Raw genomic sequence first — 15,772 nt, forward strand, 5'->3', positions numbered from 1 at the left:
CAATACTTCACATGTATGAGCTTAGATAGAAAGGAAGGAGAAGCAAATTTCCCTTGAAGAAGATGAATCAGGCAAAGAGACAATTAGTTCTCAGCCTTAACCTTTCCAGTTTTCTAGTTAAACAAATCTCTGTGCATTACTTCAGGAAGTTTATTAGGATACCCAATTCCTTTTTTTTTTTTTCTTCTTAACAAATAACGACCAAACCCCACTTTTGGTACAAGTAGAATTTGATCTCCAATTTCTAACATGGTAGATTTAAGTCTCAATAAGATAGATGCAACCTTATGGAGAATGGTTACTCCAGATTTTACTTCTCTTTTCTTACTTTAGATACTGAAAGGAGAATTCCAGTTTTTTCTTCCACTTGCTTTTGTATTTTGAGAAAGTAAGCAGGAATATGCAAGTTGCATGGTCTATCAAAGATGCCAGGAAACAAAAGATTAACATGCAAAGTTAATTTTGTAAGTGTGGAAGTTTGTTTTTTGTCGTTAGCCTTTTTTTTAAAAAAAAAAAAAACAACAAACATATTTGAGAAACTGTAACATGTAGAATTAAACACTGACCTTTGAGATCTGGTCTATTTCGGATAGCCACAGACACAAAGAAACAATCCATATCCAGGTGCATTATACAGCTCTGTGGCTTGGCTGAGCTCACAACAGACACATTACCTAGTATGAAGATACACCAATAGAAAACTTGAACCCTAATTTATACACTTTGGTAGTACTCACAGTAGTCATCAAGGACTATTATCAAGTTTTTACCACCTTAAATTATAAAGACTTTTGTTTCTTCTCATCAAGAAGATATTAATTTACAAAATTCTCAGAGAAACGTGAATGTAAACAGTAGACAAACAGTCTAAACAATGCATCAACTTAAAGCTTCTATTTTATTTTCTCATAATTAACACCTTCTACCTAACAATTTCCCTCAACCCAAGGAGATTAATGCATGTTGTGGGAACTGGATCTTAATTTTTCTATTTTAACACTAAATCTGGAACAGAGAACTTTAATCCTTTTTGTTCATCAATCAGAAGACGGTTCCAGAAAATAAACAAAAAAGTTTAGCTGCACTAAGAGCTACCATTAATTCTTCATGAAACACCAACATTAGTTTTAAACCTCCCATGCAGTTGGGAGCAAACATTCAGCAAAGATGAGCAAGATAGCTCCAGACTGAAAAACTTACATGCCTAAAGCACTAGAAATACCCGTCAAGTATTCTAGGAGTTCAAGTCTGCATGTCTATGCTGCTGACCTAGCAGAGGAGGCTATATCCACAAAAAAAAAAAAAAAAAAGGAATCTTAATAGTGGAAAAAATACTTCAATACATCAAATTAATTGTTCTGCTTAACATCTGAGTTAATTGCAGAGCAATCAGAAAAATCTTTCTCTGTTTTTAATAATTTACTATTTAGACTCATTCCTTGAAAAATAAAGACTGTTTTCTAAAGGGCATATTTACAAATCAAGTGATCAAGTTAACACTTAAGCTGCTGCTACTTGTCAACAGAAACATAGTCAACTATATAAATACTCTAGGCCAAATCAAAGAGAGAAAAAAATTAGTTTATACTGTATTTTGATTAAAAAATACACATTAAGATAGTTCGTAAGCTAAAATGTTTTATAACTGGGGTGTTCTAGCACAAACACAGAATCAGTTATTTTATTTATCTAACAATAAACTTTTAGGATGTGGTAGCTTAATCATCAAGCATATTTTCAAACGATTACAAGTGAATATTTTTACAGTACAACAGTCAGAATCTCTTTGATGGTACAGAGCTAGCCTTTTAATTGAATAAGACTGTAAATGAGAGATTCTAAAGATGCAAAGTACTTAATCTATGCTTGTAACACACTGCATCTCATGAATTACACATTTTTTCATTTTGGCCCTTGATGTAATGACGCAAACCATTTCTCTTCTGTCACAAGCTAGGTTCAAAAGTCTCATATGACACTGCTATCCATTTAAACAGCTCCAGAGTATATAGAACTTACTAACAACAACAAAAAAAAAAAATAGATTTTAGTTCAATTCCAAATGTTATTCATCTTTTAAGTTTTCACACTGAACTATAAGCACCGAAGTTTTTTCTTCTTTTTTCTCTTTAGATTTTCACAGAGCAACTACAGACTTGTGTATTTAAATATATATAGTATTTTTTCCCCTTGATCAATCCACATATCTTGGTAAAGTCAGGAATATTATTTCTACAAGGAGGAATTGAATATAGACCAGAGTATCACATTAAGTCACATTTTAAGTTAAAAAACCCAAACAAACCCCAAAGCAGTTGGATCCTTTAGTTTTCAGTGCATCGAGCTTTTCCAGATAGCCTGACTGTAATGTGAATACTGAACACTAACCTACTTAGTCTCAGTTAGACATTTAATGTACAAAGAAAGATATAAGGCATCTTCTCAACATAAACCTTCTTAAACAAGTATCTACCTGTGTCAGTTTTAAGTGCAGACCTGCCTGTTTTCCATTTTTTTAATTTTTCCCTTCCTGGAAAGACACCGCTGTTTTTTCTCTGCAGACTGTTGACAAACTCTGTCAATTCACACTTCCACGTTGATATATGATGCAGTCTTGAACGAGAATAAAAGTCAGAAATAAAACTACAATCTGAAGGTTTGGACACAGGTAAGGAAGCTGCCTTGCTAGGAGGAGTAGGTACAGAAGTGCTTTTTGTGCTTGAAGGCCCCTGAACAGTGGAGTGGTGAGCACCATTGATTTTAGCATTACTGTGCAAAGATGAAGATGAGGATGAGTTACTCATAGTCCTATGTGGATTCAATGAAAAGTCTGTACTTTTGTTGCTTTTCTGCAACTGCTGCGTTGTGCAGTCTCTAAAGTCAACCATGCCTTTTTCAGTCTTCCCCTCCTCCTGCACAGGGCCTGGAGAGAACCTACTTGCAACACCGTTGCCAGAGGGCACCAAGCAATCCTGTGTCTTTAAGGCACTGGTAGAAGTGTGTGTGTGTCCGTTAAAAATGGCAGTGCTGTCTTTGTGAGACTGAATCCCATTTTGTTTCCGTCCGGGAAGGATCTGTTCCAGCTCCGTAAATCCAAAATCATCACTTTCTTCTTCCTCTTCTTCATTCCAGCTACTTATTCCATTGGGTGTGATCTCATTTTCCATCTCACACTTTTTAATATGATTTCTGAAACAGATATGATTATTTAATACCATATCTTTTATAGAAAGGCACATTTACAGGTCATTTCAAGCGCTAAGTATTTATCTTTCTAATTGTTATCAGTATATACTTGAGTAGTTTTTACATTCTCAAGACAATTATCTCAAACTCTGAGCCACGTCCTCTCAATGTCACAAAATATTGTATTGCTGGACAAAAGATTTCACAGAGTTGGTGTATTATTAACGCAGCACTATCAGGAGTTTACATGGGAGCGACCAAAATCACGCTCACATTAGAAAAGCTATTTCTAAGGTCTTTAATTTGACCAGCAGACTCCAATTGAATTACAGTAATTATTTATTTGTTAACAGAACCGTACTACCATGGCAGCCTGAATGGTGCAGAAATATGCATACCATCAGAAGGAGTTATCTTTTTATCAAGAGATATCATTTCCCTTATCTTGTTACAAACAAACACATAAACAAAACCAGAAAAAAAAAAGTATATGTAGAAAACTTCTATTTTTTAGGAAATTATTTTCAATTAATGTGTTAGATTTATTTAATCTCAAGGAAAAATCTATTCAAATTCTATAAATCAAACATATTCTTAGCTTTTGACAAAAACTCAAACAAACTACTTTTCATCTTTTAAGCATATAAAACAAAGTATTCTGCCACAAGTGCACTAGCAGTTTACATTTACTGTGACAGTGTAGAGGCAAAGCTTTCATTCAAAAAATAACTCTGTAACAAAACCCTAAGTGGAATTTGGAATTAAAACCAAAGTCTTCAAGAGTTGTGCATACTCTTGATCAGTTAAAAAAAAACAGCCATCACTCTCAAGTCCCACAGCTAGCAATTTAACTACACACAAAAAAAGTGGGAAATAATTAGCTATCCAGTATACCAGTGAAACCAGAAATCCAATTAACTGTGACAATGATTTGGTTAAGTTTATCACAATCATAAATTATATTAAACATAGTATTTTTGAGGAGTTGCATGGTTTAAAGTTGTATATCCAGTAGTAAATATTTATTATCATTGATAGGGCAGGCTTTTAAACTCATGCTTTTCAGACTAAATTGGTATTTTTGGAAGTCTGAATACTCTTCTCATTTAAAAAACATTAACAATACAATAATAAGAGGTGATGGTGATTGTTTCACTCATCGTTTAAAATACAGGTAAGAAATAATGCTTAGGGTATTCATTTGGTGGCACTGGTTTTCTTTTTCCTAAATATAGACAAAACCCACTCAAGTGGTAAAGTCTCCTCAGCATTATGCAAAACTGGATTTTAAGTAAATCAGTGGACTGTGGGAGAACACATCACCAATACAAATCAGAAAGTATAGTATCTTGTACAGTGTCCTTGGCCCTGTTTCAGCAATAGTGTTGGACCAGGTTATCTCCAGAGGTCTCTTCCAACCTCAATTCTACAATTTTATGATTCTTGCCTCTAAACAACAAACATGTGCTTCTGAAAAAGATGCAGGAACCCTCTTAAATCCACAGTTCAAGTGGAAGGTTTTCTTTCCAAATTCCCATTCCTCTGCCACTTAAAGAGTTTTGCTGGTGCTTTCTCTTCTATTCCCTTCTCAAGTTCTTTTAGGAGATTTTTTTATATTGCAATTGGATTTTTTTAATCCATCTGCTCTCTCAAGTGTAACTTAAACCTTGGTGTTAGCATACATAAAGTATGCTGTGACTTTTTCTTTTATAAAGAAGCTAAAGAAAGAACTTAACAACATGCATTTACATTTGTCTCTAGGCACCTTTAGCAAAAGTAATCAAATCATACCAGCTTTTTGTTTTTGAAATAAAGACCTACTTTTCATTGTCACTAGTCAGAATCCTTTAATATATGCCTCTTGCGTCCATACAGATATGCTGCATCCTAGGACTCCTAGGTCGTGTTACCAAACAAATTGTGGTCCAAAGACTAGATACAAAGCTTGGAGTCAAGGTAACTGTAGTTCTGTCCTTAACTATTTATATAGCTCTAACTTATTTTTAAATTTCAGTGCCCCAGGGCTTCCCTTTTATAAAGCTGAAATTTTGAAATTTTAAAAAAGCTATATAGTTATAAATATGAAGCCATTATGGGTGAATGATTAACATCTGCATTGCAAGATCTGAAACACTTACACCCTGTTGAGATCTTTAGCTATATTGCTTGGACCTGGCATGGCATCTTCAGGTTTGCATATGCTATTAAAGTTGAGACCTTTTTGAATGCTTGACTGCTTGGTGTAAAGCTGATACGGAATGTGCGAGAGGAGACGTCCAGCTTTAATGCTGAAATAAAAAAAAGGAGTAAGTTACTACTTCAGACCTTAAAAAACCCCCCAACCTATGCTAAAAAACACCTAATGTACAATAAACTATTACTCTGGTCATTAACTTTTGCTGTTCTGCTAGATGTACTTGCAGTCCCTTTCCCACAATTAACTGGATTGAACTGAAAAGTAATTTATAATGTGGTGACTGGTACTACAAAAGATATTTGCACAGTTGTGTTGGCTGGTTGTCTACATCCATTTTTCTTCTCTAACTGAGACACACAGAACCCAAAACAAAATAAACAATACCCAGTCAAAAAAAAAAAAAAGATGAGTGGTCCAGGTTATTCTAACTGAACAATGCCGACTGAGCTCTTTAACAATGCAAATGCATGTGTTCCAAGCAAATTTGGGTAGAATTTGAAGAAGGTTAGATAGGACATGGTTCACTATTAAAGGGAAATTACTTTTTCCATTCCAAAAGGATAATTATCCCTTCTTGTGAGAAAATTCACTGAAGAAAGCTAGACAGAAGAATAATTTCCAAATAGAACTTCCATAAATACCTACCACAATCATTCTAGCTCTGTCCTATGTGTTCCACTGTATATCCTTTTTCTTCTTCCACTGAAACTGCATTATACTTCAATAACCGCTAAATTCCTTAGGGAAGTCATGGAGTTTGAAGAGGAATCCTCTCAAAAATATACCACAGCATGATTTCATCTCTCTACCCCAATGCCTGTTGCTGGCAGTAGAGATAAGAGCCTTCCCAGCCCATATTTCACCACTTTTTCCTATACAGCTCTTCATACTGTACACTGGGTCAGAGATGCTGAAACTTCTTACAGCAGAGGAACCTCTCTCATATCAAAGCAGCTTAACATTAGCATTCAGTTTTGATGACAAAACTGGATTCAGAGTTTTAAAGAGAATTTAGCTGAATGACAGATACTGTTTTTCTGTTCTTCAACACCTGAGTGCTTTCTCTTGGAGATGTGCTTTTTAACTAGCTCAAATCTGTACTATTGTCAAGGGAGCAGCACAGTGGAAAAAAAGCCCTTAGGAGATTTCTAGCTGCAATTAGAGAAGAATATAGTGGGAGATTGCATTTCCCAATTAGATAAATTAAAACTAGTTAGGCATATACATACAGACCTGATAAGGTTTCTATGGGAATGGGATAGTAAAAACAGCCCTAAAAATATATCAATCAAATACTGTTTGATAAATGAATATATAGCATTCATAAAGGAACATCCTTTACATTAAACATTGCCAAATAGAGTTAAAAATACACATGGTAAGAATTCCAAAGCTTTCTTGTACAGAAAGTTGTGATGCAGCAACTAAGCTTTTACAATGCATAGTTAAGACTGTTTCTCATATCACCGTGTGAAACTGGGTGGTTATTTGAAAACCATTATCGCAAATTCAAGATGATAAAACCCAACATTTATTGAAGAACTTGTTCATGCTAAGATTTTAGCTACTGGAGTACCTGCATTACTAGATCAATATACAGTTTGTTTGATTGTTTGTTTGTTTGTTTTTTAACTGTATTAAGATGCAGCAATAGGAATCCTATTTTAGATGCATCATTCAACATCTTTCCCCACTCCTTGGTTGCTGAATTCATAAGCACTAAAAAAATCAGGTTAGAAAGGACCTCTGGAGGTCTCTAGTCCAAACACTGCTCAAAGCAGGGTTATCTTTAAAGTTAGATCAGGTTGCCCAGGGCTGAGTCCACCCAAATTTTGAGTATCTCCAAGGGCAGAGATTCCACAGCCTCTCTTGGCACTTGTTCCACTGCTTAGTCTCTTTCACTGTGAAAAGACTTTTCCTTATACTCAGTCAAAATTTTCTTTGCTGCAACTTGCAACTATTGCCTCTTGTCGTCTTGCTGTGCATCTTGAAGAAAAATCTGGCTCCATGCTCTCTGTAACCTCCATATAAGGTAACAAAAGACAACAATTAGGTCCCCTCCTAGTCTCCTCTTCAAGTAGAGCAAAAACTGCTTCCTCAGCCTCTCATCATATATCACACGTTCCAGGCCCCTATTCATGTTGGTGGTTCTCCTCTGAACTCAATCCAATTTGTCAGTATATTTCTTGTATTGAGAAGCTCAAAATCAGACACAGAACTGCAGATGTAGCTTCAGAAGTGCTGAACAGATTGAAATAATCACTTCCCTTGACCTGCTGGCTACGTTCTTGCTAATGCAACCCAGTATGCTGTTATCTCCACAAGGGCACAAGTGCTACTCCATGGTCAACTTGTAGTCCACCAGGACCCTCAAGTCCTTCTCTATAAGGTTGTGTCCTAGCCAGTGAGTCCCTCGCCTGTCTGGCTGCATGAAATTAATTCTGTCCCATGTGCAGGACTCTGCATTTGCCTGTTGAAGTTTCATGACGTTTCTGTCATCTCATTCCTCCACTTTGTTGAGAATCTCCGAAGGGCAGCCCTGCCCTTTGATAAGGGTACATCAACTGTTCCCTTCTATTTGCTGTCATCCACAAACTTGCTGAAGGTACTTTCCATTGCATCACCAATATCCACATTGTTAACAAAGACATTAAACTGTATCTGCTCCAGTATCGACCCTTCAGAAATGCAACTTGTAATCACTTGCTAATTCAACTCTGAACTGTTGACCACTACTGTCTGAGCCACACAGTTGAGCTAGTTCTTCACCCAGCTAGCAGCCCACTATCCAATCCATATCTCCCCAATTTGACTAAAAGAATGCAACAGGGCACTGTATCAAAAGCCCTACTGCAGTGAAAGCAAATGATATCTACTGTTCTCCTGTCGTCCAGTCATCTCACCATAGAAGACAACCAGGCTGGTCAGGCATGATTTGCCACCCTAGATACAGCTTCCAGGAAGGTATCTTCATAGTCTTCAGTGACCATGGTGAAGCTGATCATAATGCAGTTCCCTGGATCCTTCTTCTTTCCCTTTCTGAAGACAGGCATGACATTTGCCTTTTATCCAGTCTTCTGGAAAATCTCATCTGATTTCAACAAATTTTCAAAGGTGACAGAGAGTGCTGTAGCACCGATATCAGCCAGCTTCTTCAGCTCCCTTGGATGCATTCTATCTGGTTGTAGAGATGTATATGTCGTGTTTCCTGAGGTGAACCATAATTTAGGCTTCCTATACCTTTGTTAGCATTTCTTTTTTCCAAACTCTGCCACTAGGCACACAGCCCTTCAAGGCATGAAAGTAGGTTTTGCCACTAAACACTGACGAAAAGGCAGTATTGAGTACCTCAACTTTTTCCATATCCTTTGTCATGAGGTTGCCCCACCATTCAATAGTAGGCCTGCTTCACTTGCTTCCAGTATAGTTACAAAAGCCATCTCCTTCCCCTTCACTGCTTTGCTAGTTTCAAAGAAAAAGCTCCTGTGTTAAATTAACGTGGCATCTCTTCTGAAGGCTGTACTGTTTTATGACTAGTAGCTTTTATTTATTCAAGTATTTTACATTCTGAATCCTCATCAAACTAAGGAATCCACAAATTCTACCGGTAGCTTGCTTTAGTGGCTAGTTAGCCTCAATCTCTGAAAAGTGATTCTATTATAAATGTCGAAGAATATTTCTTAAAAGAATATGCAAATCTGAAAGTCAAGCTCTCAGATCAGGTTATGTCAAAATTTAAACCACTTAAGCAACCTTAATTTGGCTTCCATTGGACATTGCACAACAACCTTTCCAAGCTACATAATTGTGTTGTGTATTTTTCAAATAAATAAAGGAAGAAAGATTTAGAAAGGAGGCCTGCCTGCAAGTCTCTCCTTAAGTTGTTGTAGGAATTGAGAGGTAGCAAAAACACACAACAAGAGGAGTGCAGAAAGAATGATTTTGTCACTAAAGCAACCACACATTTCTCTGCAATACTGGATTTTGCAACTACTGTTACCACAGGATCTCTATGTGATGCTAATGAACCCGAAATTCTGGAGCTACTTGCATTTAACAACAGGTTTATGAGAGTCTGACTTCAGACCATAGTTCAGAATGCTCACAGTTCAGAATATGCAAAGCTTTTAATGCAGCAACAAACTTCAACATATGCCTTACCACCCTCGTACAAGTAACTGAAAAAAATCTTATCTTACATAGTTCATGTGGTGTATTCCGAACTATTGATATTTTTGGTGTTTTACCTTAGTGTCTTTTTGGTGGCTCTCAAACAAAAAATGAAAATAATAGCCATTGTAATAAGTGCCATGCTAAGTTCATTAATCATTGGAAAACAGACAGATGCTATAGTGATAAGCACCAATAAAAGACAGGAATTAATTATTCAGTCCATTATCAGCAAAGAATTCAAGTCATATGCAGTAAGGAAGGAAGAGGGTTCAATGACAAGAAGCAAAAACCAAGACACTGAATTAGCAATTTGCAACCTGAATTCATTCTTTTCTGTGAAGAGAATGTGGCAGGTACCATAGTGAAAAAAGATAGCATGTGATCATGTAATTAAGGACTAGATCATAATGTGTGCACACAAAGAAATAAATCAAAGCTCCACAGACAAACGACCTTTTCATTTTGCAACCCTGGATGACAAGACTGAAGATCTAACAACACTGCTTTACCAGCTATTTGTGGTAGTAACATTTTAGGGTTGATTCTTAACCAAACTAAAAAAAAACCCAAACCCATCATATTGCACTAATGTGATGTGCACATGAATATTCAACAAATTTGGAACCTCTACATCCACTGCACTGATTTTCACCAACTGATCTACCGAGGAGAACATAATTTGGTATTCCTTATACAGAAATAGGGTATTTAACCAATAAGCGTTCCTCGATATTGTTGAGAAGATGGGAAAAATGAGGGGTTGTTGTGAAATTAGCTTTTATTCTAGATTCTGACATAAACACTGTTCTAGTGAGACAACGTCTTCTTGTGCCCAGCCCCATGTATCTGTCTATACTCAGTTCTTCTGACTTAGTACAACCTTCCAGAACCAGGAGATACAGAACCTGAACTCAAAACACCATAATGAAAAATTTTAGGAGATTTCATACATTAGATTCTAGCAAGTGTCTACTGAATGTACACATATTTATTTTTCTAATCATATAATGGTTTAGGTTGGAAGGGACCTTAAAGATCACCTAGTTCCAACACTCCTGCCATGGCCAGGGACACCTTCCACTAGACCAGGTTGCTCAAAGCCCCATCCACCCTGGCCTTCCAGGGACAGGGCCTCCACAACTTCTCTGGGCAATTTGTTCCAGTGTCTCACCACCCTCATAGTGAAAATTTTTTTCCTCATATCTATTCTAAATCTACCCTCTTCTTGTTTGAAGCCATTACCCCTCATCCTACCATATCAAGCTTTAATTGCACCAATGAAAACAGCTGCATCTTTAAAATAAAAACACACCTACCACCAGTTTTGCAAGTCCTTAAACTCATGGGTGAAGCCCTAAAACTGTTTAAAAATGTACCTAAAGTCGTTTTCAAACTGTTCTGACTAATGTTTAACAAAATTTACTTTAAAGATACATGGCATGAAAGAGCTGAATCCAAAGGACTGAAAAATCTGCAAAATGAAAACAGGAACTACAAATAGGACTTTATAAGTATGTGTGCAAACAGTTCCTTGCCCTATTCTGCTGGTTGTCTAGGAAAGAGGCTAGTTATGAACAGCATGACACTGACAGAATGACTTCCAGAACATATTCCTGCCTGTTCTATTTCCCCTGGATTCCTCAGATGGAAGAAAAAAGAGGCAAGCCAGACTAACTGCTCTCAGCCTGGCTATCATCTTTTTCAAGGACCTGAGGACAACTTTAGTTGATCCTATATATTCCAGTGCATGGAGGAACCAAAGAAAATAAATTACTTGTAAATAAAACTTGTGAGGTTTTTTTTCCATGTTGTTTCTGTTTTGTTACAAAGTCACAACATGATAAATATTTAGATGGATTAATTGCAATTTTAGGAAAATGCTTTTCAATTGACATTCTTTATTTACAGATGAAATGAAATTTAGGCAACAGAATCACAGAATTTTCAGAGTTGGAAGGGACCTCTAGAGATCATCTAGTCCAACTCCCCTGCCAAAGCAGGATTGCCCAGAGCACATTACTCAGGACTGCATCCAGGCGGGTCTTGAAAATCTCCAGAGAAGGGGACTCCACAACCTCCCTGGGCAGCCTGTTCCAGTGCTCTGTCACCCTCACCGTAAAGAAGTTTTTCCGTGTATTTGAACGGAACTTCCTGTGTACTAACTTGTGCCCATTACCCCTCGTCCTGTTACTTGGAACCATTGAAAAGAGCCTGGCTCCATCCTCCTTCAACCCACCCTTTAGATACTTGTAAGCATTAATAAGGTCTCCCCTCAGCCTTCTGTTCTCCAGGCTAAAGAGTCCCAGCTCTCTCAGCCTTTCCTCATAAGGCAGATGCTCCAACCACTTAATCATCTTAGTTGCCCTTCGCTGGACTCGCTCCAGCAGTTCCCTGTCCCTCTTGAACTGGGGAGCCCAAAACTGGACACAGTATTCCAGTTGTGGCCTCACCAGTGCAGAGTAGAGGGGGAGAATGACCTCCCTCGACCTACTGGCCACACTCTTCCCTATGCAGCCCAGGATTCCATTGGCCTTTTGTCTACCACAACCCCCAGATCCTTCTCCTCTGAGCTACTTCCCAGCAGGTCCGCCCCTAACCTGTACTGGTGCCTAGCATTCTTCCTCCCCAGGGGCAGGACCTTGCACTTGCTTTTGTTGAACCTCATTAGGTTCTTCTCTGCCCAGCTCTCCAGCCTGTCCAGGTCACGCTGGATGGCAGCACGGCCCTCTGGGGTGTCAGCCACCCTACCCAGTTTGGTATCATCAGCAAACTTGCTGAAGATACACTCTGTCCCCTCATCCAGGTCATTAATAAATATATTAAACAAAATTGGACCGAGTATTGACCCCTGGGGGACACCACTGGTTACAGGCCTCCAACTAGACTCTGTGCCGCTGATCACAACCCTCCGAGTTCTGTCCCGCAGCCAACTCTCAAACCACCTCGCTGTCACCTCATCTAGCCCATACTTCCTCAGCTTCCTAATGAGGATGTCATGGGAGACAGTGTCAAAAGCCTTGCTAAAGTCAAGGTAGATGACATCCACGACTCTCCCCTCATCCAGCCAACCACTTATAACATCATAGAAAGCTATCAGATTGGTCAAGCATGATTTACCCTTGGTAAATCCATGTTGACCACTTCCAATAACTTCCTGTTCCTCAACGTGTTTGGAGATGACATCCAGAATGAGTCGCTCCATTACCTTCCCAGGGACAGAGGTGAGACTAACTGGTCTGTAGTTCCCTGGGTCCTCCTTCTTGCCTTTTTTGAAGATTGGAGTGATGTCAGCCTTCCTCCAGTCCTCAGGCACCTCTCCTGTTCTCCACGACTGTTCAAAGATGATGGAGAGTAGTCTAGCAATAACATCCACCAGCTCTCTCAGCACTCGTGGATGCATGCCATCAGGGCCCATGGACTTGTGAATGTCCAGCTTGGCCAAGTGGTCTCTGACACGGTCCTCCTCAACTGAGGGAAAATCTTCCTCTCTCCAGACCTTCCCCTTTGCCTTCAGAGTATGGGATTCATGAGGGACAGCTATAGCAGTGAAGACTGAAGAAAAGAAGGCATTCAGTAACTCTGCCTTCTCTGTGTCTTCCACCACTAGGGCACCTGTCTCATTCACCAGTGGGCCTACATTTTCCCTAGTCTTCCTTTTTCTATTGATATACTCAAAGAATCTCTTCTTATTGTCTTTAACTGCAGTGGCCAAGTTGAGTTCTGATTGAGCTTTGGCCCTTCTCATTTTCCCCCTACATAGCTTTGTTATATCTTGATAGTCCTCATAAGTTGTACAAGGCAAGAGGATAAAACCCAATCACCTGGCACTTACTGAGACGAAGGCTGGACACTTGATTAGATATTAAATGCAATCAACAGGATAATGTTCAGTTTCCTGATATGCCTGACACTTTCTGCATGTTCTTAGTGAAGTTTCTCTGGGAACAATTACTAAGAAGCATATCTTCAATGTAACAGTGGTATTTTTAGTCAGCTGTTGCAAGGGTAGATTTATTTTAAACTAAACCATAATTTCAAAATGCAATCTTCTATAATGCTGTTTTTCCAGATTTTTCTTTTTTTTTTTTTTTCCCAAAAGGAGAAATCTGCAAAAGCAGTAGACCTAAACTTACCTTTCCATGATCCACTCTGGACGAACTACTTTTTCCCCTTTCAATTCTTTTATTTTGGCATTTGGAAGATTTGTGGCAATGATGTGAGTTGTTTTTGATCTGGAATAATACACATGGTATTGGCCTCCATGCAACATCATTAGCCGTCTCAATTCATCAGCTGAGGGATCTATAAAATTAAAACCAGAAATATTCCTGTTTTGTGTCAGCAAATACAGTAAGAAAAACAACTTTAATTGAGAAATGTGATGCCACAATCAGAAAGAGCGCAAACCATTGTTTTTCTTCTGAAAAACCTTACAAGTTCTTCAAAGAACAAATCAGAAATGCATTTCTGAAGAAATGTAGGAAACTGTAGAAAAAACCCAAGTATTAGATTAACTCACTTATCTTTTCACCAGAGTTTGGGAGAGTAGTTTATACCCAGAAGTAATAGGAAACAATTAGTATCAAAAGGGTTAGCAACAGCACAGAACTCCTACTGTACAATATCTGATTTACTGAAGCAGTTAACTCACTCTTTTCTTACCACATTATTCTTCAGTTGTTACAGGGAACAGAGAATACCTTAAAAACTAACATCTCTTCTTATCCCCTCAATTACGTTAAAAAGAGTACTTCCCCACAGAGGTGGGGAATTAAAAAGCTCAATTTAGGAACCAGTACCTTGAAGAATATGCAAATGCTAGATTTTCACTAAAGAAACCATGTTTATTAAATAAATGATTAAGATGTATTAATAGTTTAACATGTATTAATAGTTTAATATGTCCACCTTAACGTTTTTCAGTCCATTTGAGCCTTGTGCTCAAACCAGCACTGCTCTGTATCACAGAAGCTGTACACATCAGTTATGTAACAGTAACAACATTCCTGGCATAGGTCCCTGAAAAAGGCTTCTGGGAAGTTTCAAAAAGGTTATTAAGCTGCTTTACAGAACCCAGGAGAAATATGAATGTAAGTATGGCAGATTAAAAATCCTACTCCAGTTAACACGCACTATGAGTCCGTTGCAGACAATGCATATGTATGTCTTACCTCTTCTCTTTTTCCTCCTTCCACTATTAATGGTTCACTGTCTCAAGCATTACACCACTCTAAGCAAGAAAACCCCAACATATCCACCCAAACATAAATTCAATGCATACACTCCAAGTCCAATGCAACCATCAACAGTTTGGAAAATTAAAAATTTATGTAGGAGTATGCAGGAAGTTAAAAGGTTTAATTTCAAACAATAAGACCACAGAAAGATGGAAAAAATTGCTATTTCTATCAGTGATCATTCATGTAAATGATTTAGTAAAGTAATATCTATATTCAGAACCTAAATCTGATTTTATATTGAAAACTTTAATCGTGAAATACAAAGGAACATAATATACAAAACATATACAGTAATTGTTATGTATTTACTTAGCTGTAATCTCATGTGTTTTACAGTTCCTTGCTCTACTTAGGATGGATGGTAAACAGACGCCCAACAAAACAGAACAGATCCTTCAAAAAATAAAAGCTTCACCTGTAAATCCATTGACATAGATGGCGACTCCACTAAAGATACTTGATGAATTTCCATCCCTCTGGTGCTGTATGGCTGAATCTGACCGGAATTGATCCTCCAATTTCTTAACTTTTGCTGACATGTATCCACCCTAGTTTTTAATTTAAAACAAAACAAACCACATTATGCTAGTCTTATTTTCTAACGTTTACAGACAGAAACTGGTCAGTTGTAAGACTGGAAAGGTATGCAGCATTCCTTCAAATTGATTTTGGTTGACATACAAAAGACACTGTTTTTCCAAATAAAAAAAAACAGCAAATTCTCCACCCTAAATTCTTATGTATAAGATAATTGCATCTTGCTTCCAACGTGGCAGGATTTATTTCATACTTTTATCTTATTCTATAAGAAAAAGATTCTATCTATATAAAAATTCTTACAGAATAAAAAGAAAGAAGAAAAAAGAAATAAGGGAATGACGCAAGTTTGGATGCTAAATTGGATGCTCATTGCCTAAAGAAATAATATAGAGAATATTCATTAAGCTCCACGTACTTTCAATTCTTAAATATACAT

At 37.6% G+C, this 15,772-nt stretch overlaps 1 protein-coding gene across 1 annotated transcript in view; it reads right to left on the reverse strand.

Annotated features, from left to right (window-relative positions):
* The window catches only part of REV1 (REV1 DNA directed polymerase), a 64,466-nt gene that overhangs the window by 34,211 nt on the left and 14,483 nt on the right, over window positions 1–15,772 (reverse strand). The window contains exons 3-7 of the mRNA XM_082479378.1: window positions 15,212–15,344; window positions 13,690–13,858; window positions 5,325–5,474; window positions 2,474–3,189; window positions 567–674 (exon numbers count right to left, since the gene is read on the reverse strand). Of these exons, the coding sequence (XP_082335504.1) occupies window positions 567–674; window positions 2,474–3,189; window positions 5,325–5,474; window positions 13,690–13,858; window positions 15,212–15,344 (1,276 nt within the window). The remainder of the gene's footprint in view (window positions 1–566; window positions 675–2,473; window positions 3,190–5,324; window positions 5,475–13,689; window positions 13,859–15,211; window positions 15,345–15,772) is intronic.

The sequence above is a fragment of the Vanellus vanellus genome (assembly GCF_965231255.1).
Source record: "Vanellus vanellus genome assembly, chromosome: 1".
Taxonomy (NCBI): Eukaryota; Metazoa; Chordata; class Aves; order Charadriiformes; family Charadriidae; genus Vanellus; species Vanellus vanellus.